Below are 12,602 nucleotides of genomic sequence, written 5' to 3' on the forward strand. Positions count from 1 at the left end.
TACATATATGTATTTCTATAGATGTATAATAAAATGTAATTAAATTTATTTACGAACATTGTTCATCTCATTTTAATTGTAAAAATCTATATTCTTCTCCAATATATGCACTTTTTTATAATATCAATTTATTTGAAGAAAACAATTTTTAATTACATAATAAGCGTCTTCTTTCTTGTAAAGGATACGCTGTAGCGTCTCTTTTATGACATGGCATTATCACCTCCACAATAACATAAAAAGAATGTTTTTAACGTATTAACTTAAAAAAAAACTTGACGGAAGACGCTACCGCGTCACTTGATACATTTTATTATGCTATTTGATAAAATATACTTTGGGCATTTTATTAATTGAGATATCTCATTTTTACGTACAAATTAAAATAGTGTACAACGGTTTTAATGTGAACTGAGTTCTGCCAATAAAAAACGCTATAATATTCTATTAATTAGTGTCAAGAAAAAAAGTAATGACTCGTTACATTTTAAGTGACGAGTTACTTTTGAAAATCAATAACGAGTAACAATGACGAATTACTTTTTAGGAAAAAGAACGGTAACGGTAACAAGTTATTTTTATGAGGTAACGTTGCCAACCCTGACTTAAGGATGTTTAAACTTAAATATAACATATTTATTAATAATATAAAAAATTTATTAACTTTGTAAATAATTATATTTTTATTTAAATATCATACATTGGAAATTTAGCTAAATGTGGTTGTTGCATATCTAATAAAAAATAAATAACACCAGCAAGACCTGAAAATATAAATAATAAATACATAACATTATGTAAAAAACATGTTTGAAATATTATATGTATTTTCGAATTAGTTTTTTCCAGTTCAATAATTGATTTACCTTCGAACAAAGAAAAAGGTCTATCAGGAGATCGATTTTGATGTAATCCATAATCAAAACACCATTCGGCAAACTTACAAGCCCGATATAAGTATTTGATATTCTAAAATGAATATAATAACAATACTTTTGAGGCACTTTCTATACAGACATGTGAGTTATCTCCGTGTCCATTCTTAGAATGCCAACGTTTCGTGAACATTGCAGTTCACTTCATCAGGGCGAGGAGCAACCTGATACTGAGTGTGAGCTCCAATGTTCCTCCAGTCTCTCCAGGTGATTCCCTTTATATACGCTGTTTTTTATGGTAGGAGAGAGAGAGAGAGAGAGAGAGAGAGTGGGGGGGGGAATGAGAGGTAGTGGGGAGTCGATTAATCTCCGATGACCGAGAGAATGGTCTTTCTGGTCTTTCTCGTATTTTATACAGAGTCTACAATAGAAGTCGTAGCGGTCGCAGGGTCTTAAGTCGTAGAAAATTAACCAATCACAGTCAAATGTGAGAAGAATAATCGACTATGATTGGTCAATTTTCTACGATTTAAGGGTATGCTGGAGTGACCAAATTGTCGGTACTTTACAGATCGATATAAATCTCCGAATTTACTGAACGGAATCAAAAATCCTTTTACAAGATTAAAGTAGACGCAAAGTTTGATGGTGCTATAGTAGACTTTATACTAAAATCTTTATACGAAAAAAAAGTTAAAAACTTACATTTTTTCAATTCGTAGAGCTGTCACCTGATGTAGATGTTTCCTTAATACAAAAGTTTTATAGCTCTTATATGGACAAAACGACAGTTCATCCTTTATAGAGAACTCAACAAATCTGGGGATGTATTGAAATTAATGAGCGGTAGTGTATGTATATACACACATACATACAAAAAAATTTTCACTTTTCACGTTCCGCCCTAGGAAATGAATTCATAACGACTGCATAACGAGTTACAGAATACAAACCCAGGGTATTGATCATGTAATTTTTTTCCTAGGGCGGAAACGTGAAAAGTGAAAATTTTTTTGTATGTATGTGTGTATATACATACACTACCGCTCATTAATTTCAATACATCCCCAGAAAATACAGAATCGACCCTCAGTGTAACTGTCGTTATGAGCACATAATGTAGAGTCTACAATAGAAGTCGTAGCGGTCGTAGAGTCTTAAGTCATAGAAAATTGACCAATCATAGTCGATTATTCTTTTCATATTCGACTGTGATTGATTAATTTTCTACGACTTAAGACTCTACGACCGCTACGATTTGTACCGCTACTATTGTAGACCCCGCATAACGATTGCATAACGAGTTACAGAATTCCGCTGCTGGCGTTTGTTTCTAGTGATAATTTTCGTAAATAAAAAAACCGATCGCGGTAGGTGCTATACTGTTTCTGTAGGCCGAAGCAACCGTTAAACTAATGGCGAATTCGATTGGAAGAACTAGTGCGCACTGGTGCATATTAAAGCCGTTGTACACTAATTTAATTTAAGTATAAAAATGAAATGAAAATATTTCGAATTATGAAATACATATTTTACCTAATAGTACAATAAAATGTATTAAGTATTTCACGATTTAATCGATCTCTATGTTTATTTATAAACATATTTTTACGTTATTTCGTGTACGACGGCTTTAATGTGCACCAGTGCGCACTGAGTGCGTCCAATCGAATTCGCTATAAGCTAAAGTGATAAATCTTTTAGTGGGGGAAAAAAAAACCAAGATTTGTTACGGCTGTTTTCTTGTATACTACTTATTTTCACTATGAAACATGCAAAAATCCACATGATATACCGTTTGAGTAGGTCTAAGAGGTTGCTATACTCGTTCTAAAGTGTCGAATTTAACTAAAAAGTGATTTGTTACGGATTTCGTTTTTTGGATAGTTTACGACTAATAGTTTATGACCAAATTAGTGTCATCTCCCGGACTATCAGATTATAACGTAAGTAGGATATGGAAGACTGCTCTCTTGACAAATCAAGGAAGTGCCTTTGCCTTTGCTCTCCCCCCTCTCCATATCCTTGCCTTCCTTAACAGCGTCTATATAAAGGGAGTTCTCTGGAGGAGCAACTCACTGCTCAATATCAGTGCACTCCTCAACCTGATGAAGTGAACAACAAGGTTAACGAAACGTTAAAATTAGCAATAGATAGACACGGTGATAATCCGCCAATTTTCTGGCGGATTATCATCTTTTAAGAAAATACGCATGAAAGTCTCAAAAGCATTTGTCTTCATTTATAATATATGTTTTATATATGTATGTATGTACATGTATACATACATATATATACCGGGTGTTTCAAACCACCCGTACACCCATTTAAAAATGAGGGAAGTAATTATTTTAAAAAATGTTTCAAACAAAAGAGAGAGAGATGTTGGGGTTCAAGTAATGCGTTACATGGGTATATGTGATTGACCTTGGGTGGCATCGTAAAGGTCATGTCTCAAGGTCGATTTGAATTTTTTAAATGAGAACCTTATCTTTCATTGAATATTCTTGTAGCTGCCGTCAAGAAGTTTTCGAAACACTGGTTACAAATCCTTTTTAGTTAAGATCTTTCTGCACGGTCGGAGACTTTAATCAAGTATCCTGAAGAGTAAATCCGACCATGCGATCTCCACACAGTACACCTTAAGAAATGCTAATGTCAACGGTACTGAAATTTTGAAATCTCAACTTTCTAGCGCTATCATAGCCGGAGAAATAACTTAAATGGGGAGTACAGATGATCATCCGGTGTATATATGTATATATATATATATAAAATTTCAAATATGAATTTAACATCAGCATGTTTTAGTCATCGATCGAACACAACATAAAATTCACATCCCAGTAAACCAGAATTGATTAAAATTGATTGAAATGAATTCAGATTTTCAGAAATACGCATTTGCAAACGTTGAAATGAATTAAATTTAATGCATTTTTATTTATTTTCACATTTGCAGAAATTACGTGAAAGTACATTTCTATTTCTTTCAATCTAAAAAAAATTTCAATTCTTGTCCCATACAGCACCGATTATTGCGGAAAGCTTTCAGAAATGTTTTAACCTTTCATGTCTCATGTGCAACAATTCTGAAAGGATTCTGCATTATGTCATATGAAATGTTTTAATAGAAATGTTTCTAAAATCTATCATCTGCAATAAATTGAAAAACATATTTAAACAGAACAAAAATGGTTAAACAATGTTCAAATTTATTATGTCGACATAATAAATTTAAATATTATTTAAGTATCAATCAAATATCATTTTTGTAATATAAAAAATGGCTGAAACCTCTTTGGTAATATTTCAAAAAGATTACAGATTCTTTCTGCTATAACATTTCATCAATCTTTCAACAAGATTTCATGTGCAAAAATCGTGGACATTTTGCTATTTCAGAGCTATCTCAGAAATGTTGCAGACATATTTCGCAATTTTTATGAAACGTTTCACTTTTCAGTTGAAATTTTTCTGAGATATTTCTGAAAACACTTTCGGTGCTGTATGGGGTGCATCGTAAATACTGCTCAATTCAAAATTCTGAATAGGAACTGCAGTTTTTTTCAATCTAATTGAATCTAAAAAAAAGTTTTTTCATTCAATTGATTCTAAGGAAAAGTGAAAATAGAACATGAATGCTACTGAAATACATATTCGGATTTAATTAGATTAAAGTTTCAATCCATTTTAATTTATTCTTGTTTACTGATCGTGAGATATAATAGTACAATCTAACTAAATATTAGAAAATCTTTTAATACTAAGATAGAAGACATTACAAATACAATCAAATGTGTGGCATCGATAAAGTTTATATTCAATATGCAAGCTATCGAATTTGCTATCAAATATTTGTATATTCAATAAATATTCAAGAATTAAAATCAAACCTTTGTTTGTTGAAATAAATGTATAAAAGTATAACCATTTCCAGCAACTCCATGACAAATACTATATCCTTTTTTTAGTAGTCCTCGTTCCCATGTTACTTCTCCGCATTGTATTGCAGTCTCTAGAAATGTATTGTCTTCAAACACCTATAATTATATTAATAACAGTGAATGGATGTTACTTTCGAGACTTCCACGGATATTTTCTTCAAAAAAGCTATGCAGTTTGCGAGTTAATAATTGTCTAAAAGTATCCATAAACTACGTAGTTTCTTTGACTGAATGGAAGTTTTTTATTTAAATACTTTTATTAAATTAATGAATATTATATAAAATTTATACGACCTTATAAGCCAAACAAAATAATGCAGACATTCCAGGTGCTCCATGACACCAATGTATTAATTTGTCAGAAGAATTGCCAATTGAAGAAGGAAAATTTCCAGAAGAAAATTGTAATTTTTGAAGATAATACAAAGATGGTTTAATGTAATCATCGATCTGTACTTGCGTTAAATATTGTCGTGCCTAAAAAAAGAAAAAAATTAGATTGAGAAAATAAAAACAAAATTTTGATTGACAAAATAAAAATGTAATGTGTTTTCAAGTACTAATAAGATAATAAAATAATAAAGAGATTCAAATAATAAATAGATTAAAATAATGCATCGTTTCCCACAAAATACTTTTACAACCACGAAATACGACATACCTGCAAGAGCAAATACAATATGCCTGCTAATCCATGAGCAGCACCAATATATTCTGTACCGTGCCAAGAATACATTAAAGGTGACTGGCTACGATTTGATGTAGCATATGATATTCCAGAATTAATTATACAAGAAACAACCTATAGATAATTTTAATACAAATGAGAATCTTATTTTCTTTTTAATAACGACAAATAAAGTTAATGCTTTCATATTTTTTAATAAAAATCAATTTACATGCCTTTCTTATATATAAAATTCTTACCTTTTTGATAAGATCTGCTTCTATAGGAGCTGGAAATATATTTGAATTTAAATAAAGTAAACCAGTTAAATATCCAGCTCTTCCATATAATAATTCATCAGGGATACCACTATGTTTATCCAAAACATAAGTAGATAAAAATTTCAACCTATAAAAAAATCAATTTTTATTTATCTTTGTATAACGGTATATTTCTATAAAGTAATTATTTACTAGAATAAACACATATATAAATTTTAATTTTACTTTTTAAATAAAAAAGCATTTTTAAAGATAAAGAAAACTAATAAAAGAAAATAAAGTAAAATATAATGCAGTAGAAATAATAAAATTATTTTCAAGTTGATATTAATATTTACTATTTTCATTATTAATGATTAGAATTATTTTATGATTAAAATTCATATTATAAAATACGTTTATTACTCAATATTAAGGCAGCAATAATTAAGATTCACTATTTAATCCCTTGTAAAAATAAAAATTTTAATTCAATTTATATAATGACAGTCTTAAATACAGCCTTAAGATGTCACGAACTGGCCACTGAACCGTATTAACATTGGCATTTTTTTGTTAAGCAACCAAGGTGGTCCTGATGGAAATTTTTTCCTAAATTATGATGAATAATGATGAAATATCATTGATTATTGAAATTGTAATGAAAAATGATGAAATATCGTCGAAATTTACTAAATTTCATTCCGAAATCTCTATCAATTGACCCACTTCCAATATTATTTCATTAAAATTTCATTAATAATTTAGTCCGAATCATTAAAATTACAGTGAAAATCATTGAACACGAGGACTGTAATGACGTATTATTCAGCAAAATTCATAAAAATTCAGTATTTGTCATGACAATTCAGTGTATAATAAACTGTAGAAGTATTATAGACTTCTACTGTAGAAGCATTATATATGTCTTGCATTATTTTTCATTCTCTTTCATGCATTTTCAATAATTTTCAGGTGTTTTCATTAATTGTCCTCAAAATTTATAGTACTATAAAAATATTAAAATAAAAATTTATAATTTTGCATTTTCAAAAACACATTCGCAATTTAATTATTATAAAATTATTATTAAATTCTTACTTAAGAATTAATTGTTCTGCTAGTTCTTTCTTTTGCTGTGAGTGTAGTATAATTGTTGCTAATGTTAATGGACCTACAATTCCAGTCAAAAATGTGACTTCATGTCGGCTTTTGAATTCTGTGGCACATTTTTGCAATATTTCTGCTGCCATCTATAAAATTTAACATATCAATATGACATCTAATTTTAAATTAAAAGCATGTTGAAGTTTTATAATTACATTGGTATACACAGAATCATCATAATATTTTCCATAATGGTATAATGTACATGCAATTCCTGCTTGTCCAGTGTATACAGAATAGTCACTGCTGTCGAGCCATTTTCTTTTATTTTTTTTCAATACTTCTATAAAATTCTTAATTTTTGATGTTAATAATGACTTAAATGCATCATGAATCTAAAAAAAATTTATTTTTGTCTATCAAATACCATATAATCACTTATCTATCAAATATCTTTTAATCACTAATAATTTTAAATATTTACTTATTAAATGATAAAATATATATGAAAAACAAATTTTATACCATATTAGTATCATCCCTGACTATATTACGGCTAACCGGAATGGAATAATCCTCAAATTGATTTTTGTAGTGTCTAGTGGTATCCATTATTAGTGATATATGAACAAAGTTTTTGTAATTTTTATTCCTTTTCAATACAATAAAACGATGCATATAAGTTTTCTCTGAAACCTTATATTAAATAAAAATATTATATACAAATTATAATACACTGTCCTGGTGGAAAAATTTATCCGAATGTGTCCAAAATGTAGTCAAAATGTGTCCGAATTCGTCCCAAATGTTTCCGAAAATTGTCGAAATGTACAAATTCGGACAGTTACAAATAAAATGAGATACTTTCCGTCAAATTTCTGAATTACTGTCTGAATTTGTAATTTTTTATATTTTACGGACCAACTCTGATAAATTTTTTCACCATGGTGTCAAAAAAAAAAAATAAACATCACAATTTATATTGTTTTATTATTCTGATTTAAATGTATTAAATTATAAAACTATTCACTATTCATTTACTTTAATACATATAATAAAAAAAGCATAACTGTGAGAAAATTTTTTTTTATTTATTAAATTTGATGAAAGGACCCTGTACAAACCTTATGGAAATGAGCTTTCTAGTCAAATTGGTTAAATTGGATATTTTGGATATGTAGTAGTTCTCGTCATTTTAAACAAATATCTCTATAGGACCAACCTCCTGCTATGACTAGTTTTTGCGCTACATCTCTTGGAAGGTTCATTCTTAAAAAATTGGGTTTTCATTTATTATATTGGTATTATATCATTATTGAAAGATATATAATATGTATATACATGTATATGTGTGTGCGTGTGCGCGCGTGCGTATATATATATATATATTTCGTGAATATACCGGGTGTCACATTTTTAACTATGACCTCAAAAATATCTTTTAAACAGTCTATTTTAGAGAAAAATGTTTCAGATAAAAAGTGGAGTGGTTTCAAGGATGTATTTTGGTCATTTATTTTTTTCTAGGTGGAGGCATCAAAAAGACACACATGAAGATCTTCACTTTTTTAAATAAAATTATATGATTTTTTTTTACACAATATGATTCCTCCGATTATTCTACAAAAGTATCAAGGTAAAAATTCGAAGAACTAATAGTTTGAGATATTTTATACTTTATTTTTATCCAAGGCCTCAACGTAGCAGGGACCATCCGTCGTTCATCATCCTCACTACCATCGATGCTGCCATCATCCTTGATTATACTAACAAAGAGTATTTTAATAGATGTATTCTTTACATCAATTGATTCATCTCAATACCTACTTTAATACTTTTGTATGTAGAATAATTAGAAGAATCATATTGTGTAAAAAAATATACAATTTTATTTAAAAAAGTGAAGGTAACCTCCATATCTTTTTGGACCTCTACCTAGAAAAAACTGATGTAGCCAAAATACGTCTGCCTCAAAACCATTCTACTTTCATCTAAAACATTTTTCTCTTATAAATGCATTGATTAAGAGATGTTTCCGAGGTCATTGTTTAAATTGGGACACCTGGTACACACACATACACACACACGCGCGCGCGCGCATATCCCTGTTACAATCTATCAATAATGATATAATATCAATAATAAACGAAAACCCAATTTTTTAAGAACGAATCTTCCAGGAAGTGTACTGCAAAACTTGTCTTAAGAAGTTAATCCCATGGAGACATTTGTTAGGAATGAGGACTATGACATATTCAAAATTCAGCCAATTCGACCAGAAAATTTTCATAAGATTGATACGAGGTCTTTTTAAGCTGATTCTACAATGAGTCGGAAGTCGTAAGTTTTAACCAGTTTTAATTTAAATAGGTGACTATGATTTTTAGCATCTACAAGTTGTTAATTATACGAGTCATTTAGCTCGACTAGTGGGAAGGAATAAAGTCGAATTTGGCCAGTCTTAAGAAAATCGATGATCCGTAGTCTTGGTATATAGTACAAGTTGGCTGTTGGCCAACTTCACCGATAAAACTTATGTCTATGGCAAAGAACGAGATGTAACGAGACGTAGTCGTAACATAGGGTAAGACAGAGGAAAACGTAGAAGTCGCAGTCGCAGTCGTGCGGAAAAGTGCTTCGGCTTCAACGTTCTCGGTTTTTCTCTATCTTATCCTACGTCACGGTTGTCTCGTTATATCTTGTTCTCTGCCATAACCCTTAGGACTATCGATTCATTGTAGAATCAACTTTACTAGGTGTACAAATAAGTTTCCGGGTTTTTTTGATCAATGAAAAATGCAAAATTTCAAGAAAAAAACAAAAAACGGTTTATTAAAAGTATCGTCCCTCGCTAGCTATACATTTTCGCCATCTCTCTTGCAATGCATGAATACCGCGACGATAGAACGACTCGTTTTTGGTCCGAAACCATTTATCTATCCGATTTCGCACTTCTTCGAAACTGGCCAAGTGTAGTCCAGCCAAGTCATGCGCCATCGACCGGAACAAGTGATAATCAGAAAGAGCCAGATCTGGTGAATACGGCGGGTGTGGTAACAGATCCCATTTCAGCGTTTTGATGGTGTCCTTGATGATGGAAGTGCGATGGCACAGTGCATTGTCCTGCTGCAAAATCACTCGCTCATGTCTTGTGTCCCATTCTGGCCGGTTCTCGAGCAATGCATGGCTTAAATTGATTAGTTGTTGTCGGTAGCGTTCTCCGTTGACAATTTCGCCTAGTTTCAACAGCTCATAGTAAACCACTCCTTTCTGGTCCCACCAAACGCAGAGCATTGTTTTCTTTCCGAAACGATTCGGCCGCGCCGTCTTCCGGAGCTCTCTTTGTCCGCAGTGTCGAAATCGCCACTTCTAAAGCGTTTAAACCAATCTTCACAGATTGTTTTCGATGGTGCATGTTCGCCGTAAGCCTCCTCAAGCAAACGACGTGCTTCAGCTGCATTTTTGACCAAGTGAAAGCAGAAAAGCAAGACTTCCCGCGAATGCTGTTTTTTTGGCACAAAACCCGACATTTTCACTATTGCATAAAAATTTTTTTTCGTCGCGAAACTGGAAATATTTTGATTGATTATTGTCGTCAGATGTCGCAGCTACAAAAAATAAACAACTTCAGACATGTATGTCGACTACATGTGTCGTTGGCGCCATCCATGTGTGAAACCCGGAAACTTATTTGTACACCTAGTACAATCCCATACAGCACAAAACGCAATATCGTTGCAATAACGCTGCAATATTGCTGCAATGTTGCAACATTGTTGCTGCAACTTTTGTGCTGTAGGAAATGTCATTTTGTTGTCTGGAAACAAACTGAAAACTGAATGTTGCTCTTATCTTGATTAATTATTTACAAGCGTAATTTTTTTCAGAGTTATTCCTACCAGCTAGGATTTATACGCCTTCAACTTCTTGTTTTATTGGTCTCCTAACCTATTGGCAGCCTAACAGGCTGATATTGGGACACTAATGGTCTTCGAAATTGAATAATTCGTGCAATAGGTATGCAATGCACCGGCCACCGCCTCAAACCGGCGAGCAGACGTGACAAAACCTTTTCTTAGCGAGAGAATGGCCCCGACTCCTCACAGAGTCGATACAGTCAGTAATCGAAATAGTCGTCCTATGCGGCAAGTAACAAAAACTAATTAAAGAATAACGTAAAAACTTTAGTGAAAACGTAGTTTTGTGAGTAACGTAAAATCAAATGCGCGTTCAAAGCCAGTCACACTTTCCAAAAATGTAGCATGATCGCGCTACGTTCGTCGCTGCTTGTGATGAACTTCAGACATGACAAAAGGATGATGAAATGAAAATGAAAATAGCAAAACGCCCCTTTAGACACTGGGCGTCTGTGACCGGTGACCCGTGACTAACCGCACGGATTTGTCTGCGCGTGCAGACAAATGAAGGAACTATGAATTGAGAAATGCAAATGCACAATCGAAGCTGGCCACGTTTTCCAAAAATATAATCGAGGCCACGCAACACCCGAAACGAGACGAGACACGCGTCGACCGGTCGAGTGATCTCACAAAACTCTGCGAGACTTTTTCAACTTTTCAGTTTTCCTTGACATTCACGACACCTGAGACACCTAGGTATTGATCCTTCTTGTCATTTAATGGCCGCAACACAGACTTTTGCATAACCCCGGATCTACAATAGGATTTTAAGCCTTAAATCATAAGAAATAGACGAATCACAATCGATTATTCCCCTCGGATTCGACTGTAATTGGTCAGTTTCTTACGGCTTAAGTCTTAAAACATCTATTGTAGATCCGGACTAAATGGATCTACGTGTTATAAGTCGTAAGAAATTGACCAATTACAGTCGAATTCGAGGAGAATTATCGACTACGATTCGTCCATTTCTTATGACTTAAGACTTAAAACTCTATTGTAGATCCGGGGTTAAGCCCATGATAAGTTCGCGCAATTAATGCCTTCCACCCCTGTTTTGACATTGCGCATTACCTTCTCGGTTATTTTCACGTCCATGGTCGTAGTCAGACGGAATTATCGACAATACGCGAGTTTCTCCAATCTCTATTGGCTAGTCTGGTTCGTCCGACTACAGCCATGAACGTGAAAATAACCGAGAAGATAAACGCGATGTCTCACCAGTGGGCGTAATGTCATAGGCTGGGAAGGCAATGGGTGCATTCAGTACCACGACCGCTCAGTGAGCTCTTGTATCTGTTTGGTCTATATTTTTAGTTCTAACGGAATATACCAATAAGATGCAAGCGCTCACTGAGCGCTCAGTGAGCGGCTGTAGTACTGAATGCACCCATTAAGCCCATGGCACATACAAAAACGTAAGGCCGTAAGACATAATCAGTAAGCGAATTGGCCAATCACGATAGAGACCGTAAAGCCAGTAGCGAATCCAATCTTACGATTTCTTTACTGCTTACGTATTACGGCCTTACGTTTTTGTATGTGCCATGGGCTTAAGTCACAGTAAAGACCGTAAGGCCGATAGCGAATCCAATGCAATGCAATGGTAGTAGCAGTAGTGGATGAGACTGTAATGCGTGGTCTACAATGAGCAGTAGCAGTAATGGATTAAGAAGTAGGCATAGAAATCGATCAATCATGGTTGATTATTCTCCTCACATTCGATTATGATTGGTTGATTTCTACGCCAACTTCTTAATCCACTACTGCTACTGTCCATTGTAGACAATGCATAGTCTACAATGGCAGTAGCAATAGTGGATGAG

At 32.8% G+C, this 12,602-nt stretch overlaps 1 protein-coding gene across 1 annotated transcript; it reads right to left on the minus strand.

Moving 5' to 3' along the window:
- Positions 1 to 687: 687 nt before the first annotated feature.
- Positions 688 to 11,437, minus strand: LOC108731184 (lanC-like protein 1). The gene is made up of 10 exons (XM_018461364.1): positions 10,756 to 11,437; positions 7,382 to 7,552; positions 7,072 to 7,251; positions 6,851 to 7,002; positions 5,750 to 5,897; positions 5,484 to 5,624; positions 5,117 to 5,299; positions 4,772 to 4,918; positions 867 to 969; positions 688 to 764 (listed from the first exon to the last, which is right to left on the minus strand). Exons 2-10 carry the CDS (start codon positions 7,532 to 7,534, stop codon positions 688 to 690), a joined length of 1,284 nt encoding a protein of 427 aa, XP_018316866.1. The 5' UTR covers positions 7,535 to 7,552; positions 10,756 to 11,437.
- Between the last annotated feature and the right edge of the window lie 1,165 nt (positions 11,438 to 12,602).

This window comes from Mycetomoellerius zeteki, unplaced genomic scaffold, assembly GCF_001594055.1.
Source record: "Mycetomoellerius zeteki isolate Tzet28-1 unplaced genomic scaffold, Tzet1.0 scaffold121, whole genome shotgun sequence".
Lineage (NCBI taxonomy): Eukaryota > Metazoa > Arthropoda > Insecta > Hymenoptera > Formicidae > Mycetomoellerius > Mycetomoellerius zeteki.